We start from the raw sequence: 21,030 nt of genomic DNA, 5'->3' as shown, positions 1-21,030 counted from the left end.
GACTAGTGTATCGAATGATCAAATACCATTGAAAGGGACTGCATTTTGGAAGCATTTGAATTCTAACAAACTGTGTCTTTACTAGATCATTTTGTTTCAGGGAAGGTTTTTTTTACAAAATGTTTTTCTGACAGGACCTTCATTAAGGTACTAGCCATAGTTAGCTGGCTGTCACAGGCCCAGAGTGTGTACTTGTCCTGCTAGTCATCTGGGTTTGACTAACAGTTCAAGCACTGAAGGGCTGCATGAAGACAGTGGGAAATGGGGAGGTCTTTGCATGCTTGCTGGTGTCATAGCTAGGTGGCCGCCTAGGGTGCCGCTGTATCAGTGGTGCTTTTTCAGTAATCTGGATGGTGTAGATGGACCAGAATGGGGGCACTGGGTGGTATGGGTGGCCACTGTGGAGCCCTTTTGCCTGGGGCACAAGCTGATCAAAGGCCGTCCCTGACTGGAGTGCCTTGGAGGAGTCGCATCTTGCCACTGTAATCCAAGTAGAAATGGGGAGACCTGATGGGAGCCAACTGCACTTATTGCATGCCTGTCCATGGAGTGCTTGCTGAGCCATAAACAGGAAAAGATAGGTGCACACACCGAGTTCCACAGTTATAGCTGCAGATAATGACATTATGTAAAATGGAGGATTGGGGCTAAAAATCACTCTCGCCATGGTTATGAAGGCCTTGCAGCTTGGACAGCTTGTTTGTGGCCTTCATATAGGGTTTCACTGGAAGGAGCTGTAGAAATTCTCCCTATTTCAGAAGCAGTGTATACAAGTTTGGCTCTGTTCAGATAAGTGACACCCTCCTCCATGAGAGTACTGTGGTACGCCATTCTGAGTCGTATTGTATAGTTGTTTATTCACTCCCTTGTGTTAATCACGCTAGTCTCGACAGTGATACATTTCCCTTGACCACACTTTCCTGTCCTGTGGTAGACTGTTTGTAGATGGTGGCTGCAGTCATTCTTTCTTGTATCTTGTTTTTCACCCTTGCCACTGCTTTCTGAATTGAGGAAACTCTACCTCCCACCCGAAGGTAGTCTTACTCTTAATCCCCTCCCCCATTGCAGTCCTCGCACATCTGGTGCCACTTTGGAGGGGTGTGGAGTCCACATTAGACCTACCCTCATCCTAGATCTCTGGAGTTTGAGTAATCATCTTCAGATTAACCATCTGAAGATAAGAGTTATCACACTGTAACCATTACACTAATCTTGGCTTCCTTGCTTCTGCAAGCTGTACTGCTAGTGAGGAAGGGGGCCGAAAGCTGGGGAAATTTTCATGGTGGTGATCTGTATCCCAGTAGAGTCCATTGTAGGAAATAGTCTAGTCCTAGCTGAGCTTTAAATAGAAAATATGCAGGTTGTTTTTCAACAGTGGGGATCGTATGACAAATTCTCCCATGTTATACCTTGAAGAGATTGGAAGTTGCTCTTAAACTTTCCACTTTGTCCTTCTACAGCACCAGATAGGAAAGGGTCGCTGTACTGGCTGTTAATTTAATACTCTTCTTATTTGTTCTGTGATTTCATGCTTGTTAGGCCTCTCTTGGATGTCTCTTTGAGTTAAGTTGTTGGGAGGAGGTTGTTACGATGCTTTTACCTACTGACGGTTGGTAATGTGATTTCTTTGAGCAGATCCATCCCTAGCTTCTGTTAAATCTGTTTTTGCCATAGAACCTGAATACCGTTCTGCTGCTCTTTAAACAGTTTGGTTTGGTAGGTCTGCAATTTGTGCCCTGGAAAAAAAACTCATACTGGCTATTAATTTTGCACGATATATTTTTGAGCACTAGAAACGTTTGTATGTAAAAATTCTAACTTGGTCTTCATAAAGATGGGATGAATCCTCATTTCCTTCCAAAAGGACATGCTGTACTATCAGTCACTTATTCTATTCCTTGTTTTCTTTTTGTGTGTGTTGAGAATGGGGGTAATGTAGCTTCCACATGTTTGGATGTATATTAACAGTTAAGTATTTTCTTTTGCAAGGTCTGTGAACATAGGAAAGCAGACAAGAGGGTTCTTAGTTGCCAGGAAGACTTTTTGCAAATATTATCAGATCCTTGGCATTCAGTGTAATGGGACAAAAAGGTGAGTGGCAGTCTCTAGTCTGCTTTAGGAAGAATGTGTTCTGTTCAGATGTCTGCATAATTGCCATTTGATTATTGATGGCATAATAAGTCCTGCAGTTCTTTAGGAGCAGTGCTCTTTGGGAGGACTGTCCTGCAGGGCATTCTTTTCTGAAGTCTTGTCTTCCGTTTTTCAGCTACCTGTTCTGCTTGGTAGTGTTTTTGCTGCATAAGAAAAATACCCTGTGTGTCATAGGTCTAGGTGGTAATGTGGAATCTCACATAGATGCATAGAAGTAATGGACACAAGTTGTCGAGTGACTGTAATTTGGTCAAGAATCCCAGGTAGTGCCCAGAGGCCTAGTTTGTACATAATCTTACAAGATTCTCCATGTTTAAATTTTGTCCACCATACAGGGCAAAGTATGTCTTGCATTATGTGGCTAGCAGGTGCTGTATCCTAAGATGGTAGCCTGATTCCTCCTCTTGGGATGGAAGTGCTGGATTTCTGTGTTTATCTTAATTGTCATTGTCTGTTGCCACCAGTAGTTTATCTGCTTGGGAACCTGCCAGATACAGGAAGAACCATTGCAGTGAGTCTTGAGTTATGTACCTATTCTGGCATAGTCACCTAGTCTGTTTTGGACCTAAAGTTGTTTAATAGTAACATTGGCCTATTGTAAATAGAAATGCCATGGTGATCATAATGTACTCAATTGTATACATTTCTCCCTCTCTGTCTCTGTCTACAAGGTAGCACTGCTGAGTCTGTTTATGTACCCAGTGCTGAGGACTGTGGGAGTACGTTTATTTTCAATGGCAGCCGAAACATACACGTCTGGGACTCATTCTGCTGCATTTGTGACCTGTCCCAATGACACGGTGGCTAAGGATATTGCACGGTAAGACTTTAAGCTTGGTGAAGCAATCTTTTCTTGATAAGTTATCTCAAAGGTAAAGCAACATGGGCTATTTGTTGATGTTTGAGAATAACATTTTGAGGGATAGTTTTAAATTATCAGCTTGCCTTTTTTGTTTTTAAGTGATACAGCACCTACTTAAGCTGTAGTTTATGAAGTAAAATTTCTTTGTTGTAGCAAGTGATCCATCAGATAAACATTTAAAGTTGTAAAGTATAAAGTAACATTTGTTTTATTGTCATTATATTCAAGTTGTAAATGTCTTTTTTGTAGCGTTAGATACAGTAGTTGAAATGATGGCATTTGCTGCTTAATGTGCTGGATTTGAATGTCCTTTTGTAAATGCTACGTGCTTATGCATTTATGTGGTTACCTGTGAAAATGGTATACTTCTGTTTGTAAAATATCCTTTAGCTAATTTCTGTTTACTGTGGTGTCTGAAACCCCTTGCTAATTACCTGTTTTGTATGCATGTGTTGGTACCATAGTGCTGTACTGACTTATGGAATGTGCAACCATGCTGCACTGTCAGATTGACTTGGACTGTGTGATTATACAGGGATAGTATAGAAAATGCACTGTTCACTGCCATGATCTGTGTGCACAGCTATAAGTATATAGTTGATGACAATGAACATGCATTGGGCTAAACTGCCTGCATGCTTATGGTGGACTTAATTGCATACAGTGGTTAAAAAAAAAAAAAAAAAAGAGTTTCCAGTTCTTTGAAATGCCAAGTACATTTGAGTTTTGTGCTTTTTCTCCAGATATGTGCCACACTGTAGTGAGGAAACACTCCTCAGTTTGAGTTATTTTTCATATTTTGGTTGGTATTTTTTTGCCATCCAAACCAGAATTTCCCTGTCTCCTCACAGGATTCGGTACTGATTTTACTGATTTTCCAGCTTGCTGCTCAGATAAGCCCCATTTGGGGACCCCCTTCCTCTCATTTTATTAGATTTATTATTCTCTGTTTTTATGTTTGTTTAAAACATTTATTTCTGCCAGTGTTTACAGTAATTCCTGTGGGAATTTTGCTTGTAGCAATATTTATTTTGTTTCTGACTTACTTTCTGAGGAAACTTACAGTATTTCTCTCAAGTGCAGTTTGTATTTGTGCTGTTAAACACTAAGGGGGACTGTCTTGTGCAGTCATACTGTTACTGTGTTTATTTCTGTCTTTTGACAGGACGATATTGCAAAACTTGATATTTCAGCATTTGTACATTTACTATATGTATGACTCTACTCTGTATGTTTTTAACATTGGGTTTTACTGTGAATTAAGATCTGATGTAATTTTCTTCATTCCTCAATTGATGGGTTTTGGATCTGACTCTGCCGCTTCTTATGGAGCCTTGGATTCAAACCCTCGAGCTCCACCTTCTACCCATACAGCCTTGTCAACCTAATATACTTCAGATCTTGTTTGCTGCCGTATTGCTACAGATGCAGTTCCTCTCGCTCGTCATTGGTGTCATGGTAAAACAGTGAGTCTTTTCAACCTTTTCCCTTTCAGTGGGCTATCCTCTGAATTACTTTCACCTTCTTCCCTTTGTTATGGCAATTTTTTTTCTTTTAGGTGGTGCTGCGGTAGCGTTGTCGCCTCACAGTAAGACTCTGTCCGGTTCGATTCTCAGCTAGAGCGTCTTCTGCATGGAGACATGTGTGAATGGGCATACCTTCGTTGAAGGTTGTGTGTCAGGGCTGGTAACTCGGCACGTAAAAATCAACTACCAATCATTAGCGGACTGGAGTTCCGCTGTGGCGACCCTAACCGGGAAAAGCCGAAAGACGCAACAGCAACAAGTCCAGTCCTCCTGTGACTTTACTGAGACCTTTGTATTTCCTTCCAGTACCATTGTTGGTATTTCGGCTTTCTTCTCCTTATCCTTTTTCTACCCAGCTAGGTACCATTGACTACCGTTGCAGTTTTTTCTTGACCTTTCTCATAAAAAAAATTTTTTTTTTTTTTTTTTTTTTTTTTTTTTAGGACTAGCAAGGATGGCTGACAAACCAACCAGTGCATCTGTTGTGGGCAACTGAAATAGGTATTATGTGCCAACAGGGAATGCATATATTGCTTGGGAGCTACCCATTTATATGCAAATTATACCATTGGTGCTGGCTTCAACATCAGGGCACTCAAACACAAAAAAAAGTAATTTTGAAGGGCCGTCTTCCTTCTTCCTCTATTCCAGCTGGGGGTCAAAACCCCTCTCTAAGAAATTTGACAAAGGGAAGCCCATCTCTGCTTCTAAAGACAGAGCTAAAAAGAGATCTCCGGATCCTACAACATCTTCAGCTCCATCTTCAGAGCCATTTCCAAAAATTGTCATTGAAAAAAAAAAAAATGGATCCCACTGCTTTGTAAATGAAATCTCCTTGGATCTGGTCACCTCTTCATTTGCTGGGTCTGATACCTTCTCAACTCCCTTCCTGTTTTTGCAGGAATCTCCACATAAGCACTTGAGGCCACCATCCACTAGCTCCTCACTCAGGTCTTCCCAGGAGTTTGTCCTAGAGTAAAGTGGAATGGATCCATGAGCCTGCACGTGACTAGTCCTTTAGTTTCTCCTTCTCCCAATTCAACCTGTGGATGTTTTTCGTGTTTCACTGTTGCAGTCATCACACTTGGGTTATCTGCCTGCAGGTAGCCCTCAGTTGGCCCGAATGCCAGAGTCTTGGGATTTCTGCATCGGATGCTGTCGCCTCATCCATGAAGTCAGGTCGTCGGGGGTATAAAGCATACAACCGACGCAATTACATCAGTATTTCTTGCCGTGCAGGAGCCCGAAGCAGAAGGAGTCCACAAGTGCCGGTTGGCAGCTACCTGAAATTTTTGTTTTTCGAGTTTCAAACCTGAAGTCTTCTAAAGCTAAGTACCTCATTGGGGATCCTTTTTTCTTGCTCTAACCAATGTCAGAAAAAGTTTGTCTTGCCTGTGGAAAGCAAATACCTCACAGAGATTTTCATTCTTACTCACGTCACCTGTTTTAGGCTCAGACCACAACGTCCCTCACTGTCGGTTTTGTGCCTTGTTCAATGTCCAAACTATTCATCGTCGGGCTATTTTTGTCTCTAAATTCTTTCACTCTCATTCTCCGTATTCCGAAATGGCTTCAGTAAGCCATCCGACTACCGATCTTCCAAAAAAATGCAAAGATAAAGACAGAGACAGACCGCATAGGTCCAAAACTGCCGTCAACGCTTCCGTTAAGCTAGTCGCCAGTCCGCCGGTACTCAGTGAGGCGCTTTCGCAGCCCCTGTTACCTGCTTCTACAGATTCACAGGAATCTACTGAGACCCATTCGGAGTCCGGTATGCCACGAGATGCTTCTTCGACTATGGAACCTGCAGATGTCTCTACATTGGATGGGTCCGGAGCCGCTGTGCAGGCACTGACTTCTGAGGGTGTATTCAGACCTTCAGATGTTCGCATTAAACCTACTATTTCGTTAATGACTAAATCTACCGAATTTCTCAGGCCCAGAGTTTGCACTACACCTAGGAAACCGATGACCAAAGCACATTGTCAGGCTCCCATGCCACAGAAACAAATGCTTAGAATGGCTGAAAACCTTATTACTTTAATTAGGGGAAGCCAGCCTTCCCCTCTAAAAGACAAAAATTGATTTTCCTTCTGATTCTTCAGACCATGAGTCTGATGACTCTGACCCCTGTGATTACCAGGACATAGCCTTATTTACCTATGAGGACTTGGATGCAGAGGAATCAATTCCCTCAGCCTCCCCCCCAGAGGACCTTTCTTTGGGTGAAACCTTGCAGTACCCTAAGAGAGCATTTCCGCTGGGAATGCCAGGACTACTCACAGTCCAAAAAGAGACTCAGATGATGTCTTTATGGAATCCAGCCTTTCCCCTGATACTCTACCACCTGCTCCTAGAAAGCCTGACAGATACTACAGAGTACCTGACTCTCAGAAATTTCTCTTTAAAAATCTCACTGCGGATCCAGAGACCATTTCCCAGGGGACCTAAAGGTATTAAGGCTTCTACATCCAAAAAACCTACCCCTTCGGACAGGGATTCTAGGACTCTAGACAGATTGGGTAAGAAGGTATATACCTCTGCAACTCTTGCCATCAGGGCTTTAAATTGCCAGTTTCACATGTTGAAGTACCAGCAGCATATTATTGATCTAATTAAGCAAAAAATGTTGTTGATTCCTGATTGTGCAAAAAATAAGGACTTACAAGACTTAATGAATTCTGCAAACCAAGTTGGTAAACATACTTTGCAGTGTGGTTTTGATGCCTTAGAAGCATCTTGCATGGCTGCTGTCACTGGGTCCGTTCTGAGAAGGTATGCTTGGCTGAAGGAACAAATCTTGCTAGACCATGTCAAGGCAAAATTACTTGATGCTTCTTTGAACCAATAATGTTTGTTTGACTCTAAAGCAGAAGATGTTCTTAAAAAGATGGAGGAAAAAGCTAAATCCATGCAAACTGTTAAAGATATCTTGCAGGTGCAGCCACCTAGATTCAGTAAGCATTGGCCTTCAAAAAACTGGTCCTTTCCAGACCTTCTCAGCCCAAACCCAGGGGCAACAGACCACAAAGACTACAGTCTCAGGATATGCACAGATCTAAGCAATGGAGTGCTCCCCCCTCAAAAACCTGGAGTGGTAAGCCACCCCCTATGGAAAAAGTTCACAATGACTTGTCCTTAATCCTTCCCAGTCATGCCCAAGTACTTGCACCCCAGGATGAAAACTCACCCTGCATACAAAAAACTGGGAGTATATTACCCAGGACCGATGGGTCTTAAACATTGTATCCCAAGGATACAGATTCTATTTCCACTCTCTGCCAACCCCAAGCGGATTGCAAGACCTTCCTCAAAACCAGTGGACAGAGACCTAAAAGCAAGTACTTTCTCTTCTCAGTATCAGCCTGTGCCAACAGAGCAAATGGGAAAGGGTTTCAACTCCAGGCTGTCCCTGGTGCCCAGGAAAAAGAACTCTTGGCGCCCTATTCTGGATCTGTCAACCCTAAACACCTTCCTGGTGGTACCAAAATTTAAAATGCTTACACTCCAGGAGCTCCTTCCTGTGCTGGCCAAGGACTCCTGGCTAGTCACCCTAGACTTAAAAGAAGCTTATCTGCACATCCCCATAAGGGGAGTTTGCAGGAAATATCTATGTTTCATGGCATGCTCTATGCACTATTGGTTCTCTACACTTCCCTTTGGCTTATCTACTGCGCCCAGGGTAATCACAAAGTGCCTGACTCCAGCCATTGCTTACTGCAGGCAGAGAAATATTCAAATTTACCCATACTTGGACGATTGCCTGATTCAGGCGGACAGTCAGGAATTGCTACTTCAGCACCTGATTTTTGTAAAGAGACTTCTAACTTATCTGGGGTATACCATCAACGAAAATAAATCACATCTGGTACCCAGCCAAAAGATTGTATTCCGGGGAGCAAGCTTGAACACAACTTCCCAGATGGCATACCTCACTCCAGAAAAGCAGGTTTATTTGACAACTTATTTCAGACGACTGGCCACCCAAACCCAGCTATCTGCAAGAAAAGTACTGCAAACCCTAGGGTTCATGGCCTCATGTATTCTACTGATTCCATATGCAAGACTGCATATGAGCAAACTTCAGTGGTATTTAAAACGTCTCCAGTGTCAATATTCCCAGGACCTGGAAACAGTGATTCCTATCATTCCTTGCCCAAGGACAGAGTTCCTTTGGTGGGCAGAGGCTTGCAACTACAACAAGGGACTCCCTTTCTCACAACCCCCGCCATCCAAACTCTGACAATAGACGCATCAGACTATGTATGGTGGGCTCACATGGCAGTCAAATGCTGAAGGCAAATGGAGCCCAGGACAGATTCACCTGCATATCAATCAAAAAGAAATGTTAGCTGTACAGAATGCAGTGACAGTCTTCAAATACCTTATCCTGCCAGGACAACTCCTGATAAAGACAGACAATGCCACAGTTGTGTGGTACATAAACAAGCAGGGGGGAACTCACTCCTACCCTCTCTGCAGGTTAGCCATGGCTCTGTGGAACACAGCCTTAAGCAACCAAGTGCACCTGCAAGCTCAATTCCTGCCAGTCAAACAAAATTCACTGGCAGATGACTTGAGCAGAACTCTAATAGACCCACACGAGAGGAAACTGGAACCAAACTCATTCAAACATTTAATATACAGGTGGGGGACACCAAAGGTGGACCTCTGTGCATGCCCCCAAAACCATCGACTAAACAAATTTTGCACCAGAATTCCCCACAGCCAAGCTTGGAAAGTGGATGCCATATCCTTCACATGGGGAAAACCTCTCACTCTATGCCTTTTCCCCCTCTGCCCCTCCTTCCAAAAGTACTCCTCAAGATCAAACAGGACAGGCCAAGGACAATCCTCATTGCACCAGACTGGCCACGCCAGCACTGGTATCCACTCCTATGCAGTCTGACAGCAGTGCCACACTGGCACCTGCATCAGACCCCCTCTCTACTGTCCCAGCAGGAGGGACAGATTTTGCATCCTCAGCTGCAAACCCTGAACCTGGCAGCCTGGCTTATTCCCTGAGTACATCACCAGCAACCCTCAGCAAACAGGTGCTGGATGTTATCCTTGAGGCCAGGAGGCCCAGTACTAGGAAATCCTATTCAAAAAAGTGGAATAGATACTGTTCTTGGAGCCAGTCTCAAGGGAAGCACACAGCTATGCCCTCTTTGCCTTAAATCCTAGTTTACCTAGCAGAGTTGCTCCACAAAGGCCTATCCTCTTCTTTAATTAAGATTCATGCCTCTGCCATCTCAGCTCATTACAATACTGAGCCACCCCTCTTCTCTCACCCTCTGATCAAACAGTTCCTGAGAGGAGCTAACAATTTAAGACCCCCAAGGAGAGATCCCACTCCTGCCTGGGACCTTAACTTTGTACTAGAGAAGCTCACACTTCCCCTTTTAAGCCTGCTGCTATAGCAGAGTTAAAATTCTTCTCTTGGAAAACAGCCTTACTGATAGCCTTCACTTCAGCAAGAAGGGTGTCCGAGTTACAGGCCCTTATGGCTGTGGAACCCTTCATTATTATTATCTTCCATACGGACAAAGATTCCCTCGGGACTAACCCATCTTTTATGCCCCAGGTGGTATCCAGTGTGGCTTTAAACCAATCCATCCATTTGCCAACCTTTTTTCCTAATCCTCAGAATAAAGGGGAAAGGATCCTGCACTCCTTGGATGTGCACAGACAGCTCAGGTTCTACCTTGACAGGACTAAACCTTTCAGAAAATCTGACCAGCTGCTAGTCAGCTTTGCTGCATGGGCAGAGGGCAAGGCCATTCCGAAACAAACCATTTCTAAATGGATAGCACACTGCATCCATTTCTGCTACAAACACCATGGAAAACCTACCCCACAGGGGATCAGGCCTCATACCACTAGGCCTACCTCAACCCCTACAGCTTTTCTCAGGGGAGTACCTACCAGGGACATCCTGGAAGCTGCAACCTGGGGTTCTGTACATACCTTCACCAAGCATTACCACTTGCCTATCTTTTCTAAACCCAGAGCCGGATTTGACACAGCAGTCTTACAAGGCCTACTAGCCAGCCCTACTACTTCTTGACTGCCTCCACCCTTCCTCAGCTTTTGGAATCAAACCAAGTGTGATGACTACAACAGCGAAACACGAAGAACACAGTACAGTTTTGTACACTTATCATAAATGTAGATGTTAGAGTGTATTCACTGTTGCTGTCCTGGTTACCCTCCCTCCAGCCCCCCCCCCCCATCTTTCTATACTTAAATGGTAATTTACTTTTTACTGGAGGTTTTCCACACCATTTGATTGCTCCTGACATCTGGGGCAAGAAAAACTGATGTAATGGCATCGGGTGCATGTTTTATACCCCTGACGACCGGACGTCATGGATGAGGCAACAGCATCCAACGCAGAAATCCCAAGACTCGGGTTATCTGCCTGCAGGTAGCCGTCAGTCGGCCCGAATACCAAAGTGTGATGACTGCAACAGTGAATACACTCTAACATCTACATTTATGGTAAGTGTACACAACTGTACTTTTTGGAGCCCTATGATCTGCAATCCCTGGAGGTGTCCTCATCGGATCTGAAAACGTCCCATTCTTTGACTCCGGTTGCTTCCCTGAGCCATCTGGCTCAGAGCTTTTCCGGGGCAGGAAGACACTAAACTGAAGCGGCACATCCGGGGGACCAGGGTCTACTCTGAAGTTGTTGGAGCTATCTCTGCCCCCTGGAGCTTTGGTTCTGGACAGCTCCAGTCCTTGGGTGGAGGGCTTATAGGGGTTCAGGGGTCAGAGGTGCAGCAGATATCAGCTCCTCTACCTCCAACTTCAGTGTCCCCTAGGCACTCTGCCTTCAAGATTGTGGGGAGGGCTTTCTCTTTAGTTAAAAGGCACCCCCCCCTCAGATCATACCTATTCCACTTGGACAGCCAACAAGTTCAAGTCTACAGTCAGTCCTTCTTGACTCCCTCATCACTTTTGATACCTCACCAGACCAGAAGACAAAAAGGAAATGTTCAAAAGGAGATTAGTAATGTAGAAGTTAAAGAAATAGAAACTGAGATCATGGAGTACCTGCAAAGTGAAGGATTCAGTGTAGAAAATCTAATTTAGAAAGCACCACAACAGGCTAGAGTAATGGGATATCCAAATTAAGGGGAAATCAGTGGAACAGGAAGCAATTGGTCATCTTCCACATGAAGATAATTTGGAGCCTTCCAAAGGAAACCAGTTTAAACATTCACTTGAAGCTAGACAGCAAGGGAAGGGACAGGAAATTTTGGAAACTCTGATGAAGTCAATATTGAGAAGCGATAAGACAGTGAGTTCCCATATGATAGAGCAACGGATGGCATGGGATGAAGTTGAAGAGAATGTGCCACAGGAAGATGCTATAGAATCTTCTGTAGAATGCCCACATGAATTGGAAAACAAGGGATGTGCCCTTAGTTGGGAAGAAAATGAGCTAAGAGAAGAGTTGCTTGATTTAATACACATAGATGTATCAAGATCAATGAAAGAAAGACTGCAGAAGGTTAATAAAACCGAAAAGTCAAAAGTTTGATAGAAAGAACACCGTAATTAGAACTGTTTATAGAGACCCTTGTGATATAACAGAAGTAAACAGGATATATTACTGTGCAGCTAAATGAATTCTACCACAAGAACACTGGGTAGTGAGGGAAAGGAAGGGGAGATATCTAATACCATCATGGAAAAATCAAATAGAGAAAACTATAAAGCAGTTAAGACAAGTGTCACTTTTATATAAGATTATAGAAGAGGCAATAGATCAATAAAATAGTAAGAAAAACAGATGTGATAAAAGCAATGCGCAGTATTAGAAAAGACAAGGATCTATCATACACTATTGCAAATAAACTAAACATTTCAGCACAGGCGGAAAGACTTGGAAGATGCGAAAATTAATATAAAAGAAAAGTACAAAATAAGCAATTTTATTGATGATCCAGAAAGGGTTTATAGAGAATTCGGAAATAAGGTAAAAGGAATTGAAAGACCGCCAAAAAAAGAAGAAATAGATACATTTTGGAGAAGTATCTATGAAGATCCTGTGGAGCATAACAAAGGTGCTAAATGGATAGAAGTTAAAGAAAGAATAAGAGGTTCAAAGATGCAGGAAATGGGATGAAGTGACAGCCAGAGAGATTGAAACAAAGTTAAGAAAAGACTCTAATTGGAAAACCCCAGGCCCAGATGCAGTACCTAATTTTTGGCTGAAAGTAAGAACTATTTATATGCACACCTCAAACAGACACCAACTTGGTTAACAGGGAAAACAATACTCTCCTACATGAGTGAACCTGCAAGCTACCCTAAAAATTATAGATCAGTAACTTGCCTTCCAACGACATATAAACTATGCACGGGAATTGATGCTGACAGAGTTTATAGTCATTTAGAAGAAAACTTGACTATGGTAGTAGAACAAAAGGGCAATAAAAGAAAGCCATGTGGAACAAAGGATCATTTGTTGCTAAAGTCATAGTGGAGAACTGTAAAAAGGGGAAGAATCTATGTATGGCATGGATTGACTACAAAAAAAACATTAGATACTATCCCACATTCAAGGATAAGAGTGCTTAATGTATAAGGTACACCATACACTGATCGACTACATTACAGTGACCATGAAACAGTGGCATACCACTTTGCAATTAAGCCATGATAAAAAACAAATTATTATCCCAGGGATAAAAATTCAAAGGGGGATATTCCAGGGTGACCATGTGTTACCGCAGCTGTTCTGCCTTGCCCTTAACCCATTAAGCTGTCTATATAACAGCTTAGGCCATGGCTATAATTTGACTCCTAGAAAGCCATGCAAAGACTTCTCATCTTCTCTTTGTCGATGATTTAAAAGTGTATAAGCTCATCAGATGAGGAACTAAAAGCACAACTGCAAGTTGTCAAAAAGTTTTCAGATGATATAAGAATGGCATTTGGTCTTGATAAAAGTGCAAAAGCAACCTTTAAAGCAGGAAAACTGCAACATCGGGAAAACATCAGTTTGGGACAATAGTGTGACGTAAAAGAACTTGAGCAAGACGATGTGTATAAATACTTGGGAAGTAATGAAGGATCAACAGTAAAACACGAACAAATGCGAATAAAAGGAATATTCCAGAAGACTTAAATTAATCTTGAAGACATCTAGGAACAAAATTCAAGCTATAAACCAATTTGGTCTTCCTGTCCTAGCTTACAGTTTTGGAGTGATTGACTGGACCCAAAACGTGTTTGATAGATTACATAGGAAAACAAGGAGGATGCTTCATGCTCACCAAATGATTGATAAAAATCAGTGCATACCAAAATTATATATTCCCTGATGTTCTTCGTGTTTTACTGTTGCAGTCATTACATTTGGGTAATCTGCTGGCAGATTGCCCTCAGTTGGCCTGATTAACAAAGTCTTGGGTCCTGCGTCGGTGCTGTCCCTTCTTCCATGACGTCAGGTCGTCAGGGTTATAAAACATGCAGCCGACGCCATTACATCAGTCTTTCTTGCCTGCGATGCCCGAAGCAGAAGCAGTTCGCAAGTGCCGGTCGGCCGACTCCTGAAATTTTCATTTTCAAGTTTCAGAACCGAAGTCTTCAACTTAAAGCTAAGTACCCCATTGGGGAAACTTTTTCTTGCTCATTACCGATGTCAGTAAAAGTTAATAATTGCATTACTTGTGGAAAGCAAATACCTCATAAAGATTTCCATTCGTACTGTATTCCTTGACTAGGCCCTGACCACGATGTACCTTGCTGTCGGTTTTGTGCTTTATTTAATCAGCGCACTCTCTGTCGTCGGTATATTTTTTCCTCTAAATATTTCGGTTCTCTGTTTAATTACCCAGAAATGTCATTGGTTAGCCATCCGACTACCGGGATTCTGAAAAAACGCAAAGATCAAGACAGAGACAGGCCACCGAGGTCTAAAACTGCTGACGACACTTCTAAGTCAGTCGCCAGTTCGCCGGTACTCAGTGAGGTGCTTTCGTAGACCCTGATACCCGCTACTTCTGATTCGCAGGCCTCTACTGAGACCCATTCGGAGTCCGGTATGCTGCGAGAAGCTTCACCTATAGAATCCGTGGATGTCTCTACCTTGGATGGGTCCAGAGCCGCTGTGCAGGCACCGGCTTCTGAGGGTGTATTCAGGCCTACAGACTTGCATATTAAATTGGCACCGCCACCTTCATTGCTAAGGCCTAAATCTTGATCCATGTCTAAAATACCGACGCCCAGGCCACATGTTCAGGCCCCTATGCCTAAAAAACAAATGATAAAAATGTCTGAAGATCTAATTACTCTAATCAGGGGTAGTCAAACCCCCCCCCCCCCCCCCCGAGGCCTAGGGCTGAGCTTGATTATGAATCTTCTGATTAGGATTCTGTTTCTTCTGACTCTTCTAATGACCTGGATTTGTCCATACCTACTTATGAGGATTCCATTCCCTCTGCTTCCCCTACTGAGGATTTTTCTTTGAGGGAAACTTTACATACTTTAAGGGAGAATCTCCACTGGGAAAGCCAGGAATTTTCTGATTCAAAAAAGAGGCTTAGGGATTTCCTTCTTCAACCTCAGCATAGGCCTTTGGCTATACCTCTTGTACTAGACATTGTTGATGATGTATTCTCGGAATCCAGTTTGCCCCTGATTCTCTCCCTCCAGCTCCTAGTAAACCTGACAGATACTACAGGGTTCCCAAGTCCCACAGGTTCCTTTTCAAAAATCCTGTTGCAGATCCAGAAACCATTTCTCAGGGACCCAAGGACATTAAGGCTTCTACTGCTAAAAATCCTACCCCTTCTGATAGAGACTCCAGGGCACTGGATAGATGGGGCAAAAAGGTTTATACTTCTGCAACCTTGGCAATCAGAGCTTTAAACTGCCAATTTCATATGTTAAAATATCAACAGCATATTATTGGACTGCTTAAACAGAAAATGATGTTGATTCCTGACTGGAAAATAAAGATTTACAGGATTTAATGCATTCTGCTTAACAAGTTGGAAAACATACTTTGCAATGTGGTTTTGATTCTTTACAGACCTCCTGCAGGGCTGCTGTTACTGGGTCTGTGCTTATAAGGCATGCTTGGCTTAAGGAGCAATCTTTGCATGATCATGTTAAAGCTAAATTGTTGGATGCTCCTTGAAGAAGTTCTAAAAAAAGATGGAAGATAAAGCTAAATCTATGCAAACTGTTAAAAGATTTCTTACAAGTGCAACCTCCAAGATTTAGTAGGCACTGGCCTACTAAGAATTGGTCCTTTCCAGCCCCTTCCAGACCCTCTCAAGCCAAACCCAGACGCAGCAAATACCCCACGTTTCAGTCCCAGGGGACTCTCAGAACTAAGCAGTGGGGGGCCTCCACTTCCAAATCTGGAAATAACAGGACACCCACTATAGTAAACAGTCTCAATGACTTCCTTTTAAAATTACCAAGCACTTATCTTTTAACCGCCCCTTTGGGGGGAAAGATTGCTCTTCATGCAGAGAACTGGGAACTCATAACCCAGGACAAATGAGTTTTAAATATAGTGTCCCAGGGATACAGATTTCATTTCCACACGTTGCCAACACCAAATGGGTGGCCTGACCTGCCCCTCAATCAGTGGGCAGAGGCTCAAAAACAGGTGCTTTCCCTCTTAAGCTTGGGGGCTATTCATCTGGTACCAGAAGAGGAAAAGGGACAATGTTTCTATTCCTGGCCTTTTCTGGTCCCCCAGAAAAGACGAATCATGGCGTCCAATCCTGGACCTGTCTACTCTAAACACCTTTTCGGAGATTCCAAAATTAAAGATGCCGACTCTTCATCAATTACTTCCTATGCTAGGCAAAGACGCCTGGTTGGCAACTCTGGATTTAAAAGAAGCGTACCTGCACAACCCAATCAGAGAATCTTGCAGAAGATACCTATGCTTCAAAGCAGGCTACTTGCATTATCAGTTCTCTGCACTGCCCTTTGGTTTGTCTACTGCGCCCAGGGTATTCACATGCGCCCAGGGTATTCACAAAGTGCCTGGCTCCAGTTATTGCATTTTGCAGGCAAAGAAATATTCAAATATACCCATACCTGGACGATTGTCTAATTCAGGCAGAAGACCAGGGCATACTTCTAAATCATCTGGCGTTTGTAAAAAGAGTTCTAACTTGTCTGGGGTGCACCATAACCGAAAAGAAATCACAACTGGTACCCTATCAACAGATTAAATTCCTGGGTGCAAGCTTGAATACAACTGCCCAGATGGCTTTCTCAAGCCAGAGAAGCAAATTCATTTGGTAACTTACTTCAAACAAGTGGCCACAAAAACCCTGCTATCTGCAAGACAAATACTACAAGCCTTGGGGTTCATGGCCTCCTGCATTCTTTTAATTCCATATGCAAAACTGCATATGAGTAAACTACAGCGGTATCTAAAAAGTCTATGGAGTCAACATTGTCACAGCCTGGAAACAATGATTCCTATCATACCGTGCCTACGCCTAGAGTTCCTATGGTGGGCAGAAGCCTGCCACCAAAACAAGGGACTACCATTCACACTACCCCCGGCTGCCCAAACCCTAACTACAGATGCATCAGACTATGCATGTGGGGGCTCACCTGGCAGGGAAGTGCATTCAGGGCAAATGGAACCCAAATCAAATGCACCTACATATCAATCAAAAAGAAGTGTTAGCTGTACAGAATGCTCTGGCAGCCTTCAAGGACTTCATTCTTCCTGGACAATTAATGGTAAGACGGACAACACCACGGTTATGTGGTACATAAACAAGCAGGGGGGTACACATTCCTACCCCCTCTGCAGACTAACCATGGCATTGTGGAACACAGCTTTGAGCTACCAAGTGCATCTACAAGCTCAATTCCTGCCAGAAAAATTTAATACACTGGCAGACGGACTAAGCAGAAACCTCATGGACCCACACAAGTGGAAACTGGAACCACGGATTTCCAACATGTTGACAAGCGAATGAGGTAGCCCAAACATATATCTATTTGCCTCCCCCCAGAACTACCAGTTGGACAAGTTTTGCACAAGGACTCCCCACAAACATGGAAAGTGGATTCTCTGTCCTTCAGCAGGAAAAACCTATCAGTCTACGCCTTTCCCCCTCTGCCTTTGCTCTACAAAGTTCTACTAAAAGTCACAGGACAAACCAAGGATGATTTTGATTGCTCCAGACTGGCCGCGCCAACACTGGTACCCCCTCCTGCACAGTGTGTCGCAAATATCTCCATGGCACCTGCCTCAGACCCCTTCCCTGCTGTCTCAGCAGGAGAACCAGATTCTGCACCCTTAGCTTCCAACATTGAACCTTGCAGCCTGGCTAATCACTTAAATTCACCCTTATCATCCCTCAGCAAACCTGTGATGGATGTCATCTTGGATGCGAGGAGACCTAGTACTAGAAAATATTATACTGACTAATGGAAAAGATTCTGTGCCTGGAACCAATCTTTAGGGATGAGCACAGCAGCGCCCAATTTACCTCAGATTTTGCAATACTTAACTGAGATGCTTCACAAGGGCCTGTCTTTTTTTCCTCCATTAAAATCCACACCTCAGCTATTTCAGCTCACTATAACACAGAACCACCCCTCTTCTCTCATCCTCTGCTCAAGCAGTATCTCAGAGGGGCAAAAAACTTGAGACCACCCAGGAGAGCTCCTACCCCTGCCTGGGACCTTAACTTTGTTTTGGAGAAACTCACTCTACCTCCTTTCGAGCCAGCTGCTACTGCAGACTTAAAATTTCTTTCTTGGAAAACAGCCTTCCTTTTAGCAATCACTTCAGCTAGAAGGCTATCTGAATTACAGGCCCTTATGGCAGTGGAGCCTTTCATCATTCATGCGGACAGGGTATCTCTCAGGAACAATCCATCCTTCATGCCCAAGTTGGTTTCCAGTGTGGCTCTTAATTAGTCCATTCATTTGCCAACCTTCTTCCCCAATCCACAGAACAAAGGGGAACGGATTCTGCATTCCTTGGATGTGCACAGACAACTAAAATTCTACTTGCACAGGATTAAATCTCAAAGAAAATCTGAACAATTGCTGGTAGCATTTGCTGCAGGGGCAGAGGGGAAGGCTATTACAAAACAAACCACTTCTAAATGGATAATCCATTGCATTCATTTCTGCTGTAAGCACCATGGAAAACCTATCCCCCAGGGGATCAAATCTTTACCTCCTGCTCCCAGAAAACCTGATAGATATTACTGGGTTCCTGACTCTCACAAGTTCCTCTTTAAAATTCCTACTGCAGATCCTCAGACCATTTCACAGGGACCCAAGGGCATTAAGGCTACTACTGCCAAAAATCCTACCCCCTCTGATAGAGACTCCAGGGCACTGGATAGATGGGGTAAGAAGGTATACACTTCTGCGGTATTGGCCATTAGGGCCTTAAACTGCCAGTTTCATATGTTAAAGTATCAGCAGCATATTATTGGATTGCTTAAACAGAAAATTATGTTTATTCCTGACTGTGCTGAAAATAAGGATTTACAGGATTTAATGCATTCTGCTGAACAGGTTGGAAAACATACTTTGCAATGTGGTTTTGATTTACTGGAGGCATCTTGCAGGGCTGCTGTCACTGGGTCTGTACTTAGAAGGCATGCTTGGCTTAAGGAGCAATCTTTGCCAGATCATGTTAAAGCTAAATTGCTGGATACTCCCTTAAATCAGGACTGTCTGTTTGGCAACAAAGCAGAAAAAGTTCTTAAAAAGATGGAGGAAAAAGCTAAAGCTATGCAAACTGTTATATTTCCTACAAGTACAACCTCCAAGATTTGGTAGGCATTGGCCCTCTAAGAATTGGTCCTTTCCTGCCTCTTCCAGGCCTTCAGTCCAAACCCATAACCAGCAGAACACCCAGGCTTCAGTCCCAGGGTACGTACAGGACTAAGCAGTGGGGGGCTCCCACTTCCAAACCAGGGAGTAGTAAGACCCCCCCCCATGGTAAACAGTCTGAATGACTTAACTTTAAAACTTCCAAGCACTTCTCAACTGACTGCTCCTTTAGGGGAAAGATTGTTCTGCAGGCAAAAAACTGGGAACTCGTTACCCAGGACAAATGGGTTTTAAATATAGTTTCCCAAGGATACAGATTTCACTTCCACACGTTACCAACCCCAAATGGTTGGCCAGATCTATCCCCAAATCAGTGGGCAGAGGCTCAAAAGCTAGTACTCTCTCTCTTAAGCATAAAGGCTATTCAAACTGTACCAGAAGAGGAAAAGGGACAGTGTTTCTACTCAAGACTTTTCCTGATACCCAGAAAAGACAACTCATGACGTCCTATCCTTGACCTTTCTGTTTTAAACAACCTTTTTGGTGAATCCAAAATTAAAGATGCTAACTCTTCACCAGTTGCTCCCTATGCTAGGCAAAGATGCCTAGTTGGCAGCACTGGATTTAAAGGAAGCCTACCTGCACATCCCAATCAGGGAATCTTGCAGAAGATAACTACACTTCAAAGCAGGCTACATGCACCATCAGTTCTCTGCACTGCCCTTTGGCTTATCTACTGCGCCCAGGGTATTCACAAAGTGCCTAGTCCAGTCATTGCATTTCCAGGCAAAGAAATATTCAAATATACCCATACTTGGACGATTGTCTAATTCAGGCAGAAAGCCAGTACATGCTTTTGAATCATCTGGCATTTGTACAAAAGGTGCTAACTTGTCTGGGGTACACCATAAACGAAAAGAGATCACATCTGGTACCCTGTCAACAAATTATATTCCTGGGAGCAAACTTGAACACAACTTCCCAGATGGCTTTCCTCACGCTAGAGAAACAAATTCATTTGACAACTTACTTCAAACTAATGGCCACAAAAATCCTGCTATCTGCAAGGCAAATACTGCAAACCTTGGGGCTCATGGCCTCCTGCATTCTACTAATTCCATATGCAAGACTGCATATGAAGAAACTACAGTGGTATCTAAAAAGCCTATGGTGTCAACATTCTCAGTATCTAGATGCAATGATTCCCATCATAACTTGCCTACGGTTAGAGTTCCTTTGGTGGGCAGAGGCCTGCCACCAAAACAAAGGACTACCATTCACTCTACCCCCTGCCGCCCAAACCCTAACAACAGACGCAACAGACTATGCATGGGGGGCTCATCTGGCAGGGAAGTGCATTCAGGGCAAATGGAACACAAGTCAAATGCACCTGCCAATCAAAAAGAAATGTTAGCTGTACAGAATGCTCTGACAGCCTTCAAGGACCACATTCTTCCAGGACAATTAATGGTAAAGACGGACAACACCACTGTTATGTGGTACATAAATAAGCAGGGGGGGTACCCATTCTTACCCTCTCTGCAGACTAGCCAAGGCTCTGTGGAACACAGCCTTGAGCTACCAAGTGCATCTACAGACTCAATTCCCGCCAGGAAAACTAAATACACTGGCAGACGAACTAAGCAGAAATCTCATAGACCCACATGAGTGGAAACTGGAACCAAA

General features: G+C 43.5%; 1 protein-coding gene across 1 annotated transcript in view; it reads left to right on the top strand.

Moving 5' to 3' along the window:
• The window catches only part of CUTA (cutA divalent cation tolerance homolog), a 935,617-nt gene that overhangs the window by 210,038 nt on the left and 704,549 nt on the right, over positions 1 to 21,030 (top strand). Inside the window, exon 3 of the mRNA XM_044083523.1 lies at positions 2,823 to 2,971. Within this exon, the coding sequence (XP_043939458.1) occupies positions 2,823 to 2,971 (149 nt within the window). The remainder of the gene's footprint in view (positions 1 to 2,822; positions 2,972 to 21,030) is intronic.

This window comes from Protopterus annectens, chromosome 9.part0, assembly GCF_019279795.1.
Source record: "Protopterus annectens isolate FY-2018-M chromosome 9.part0, PAN1.0, whole genome shotgun sequence".
Lineage (NCBI taxonomy): Eukaryota > Metazoa > Chordata > Ceratodontiformes > Protopteridae > Protopterus > Protopterus annectens.
The sequence above is the reverse complement of the archived record's forward strand: the minus strand, read 5'-3'. Positions and strand labels throughout refer to the sequence as shown.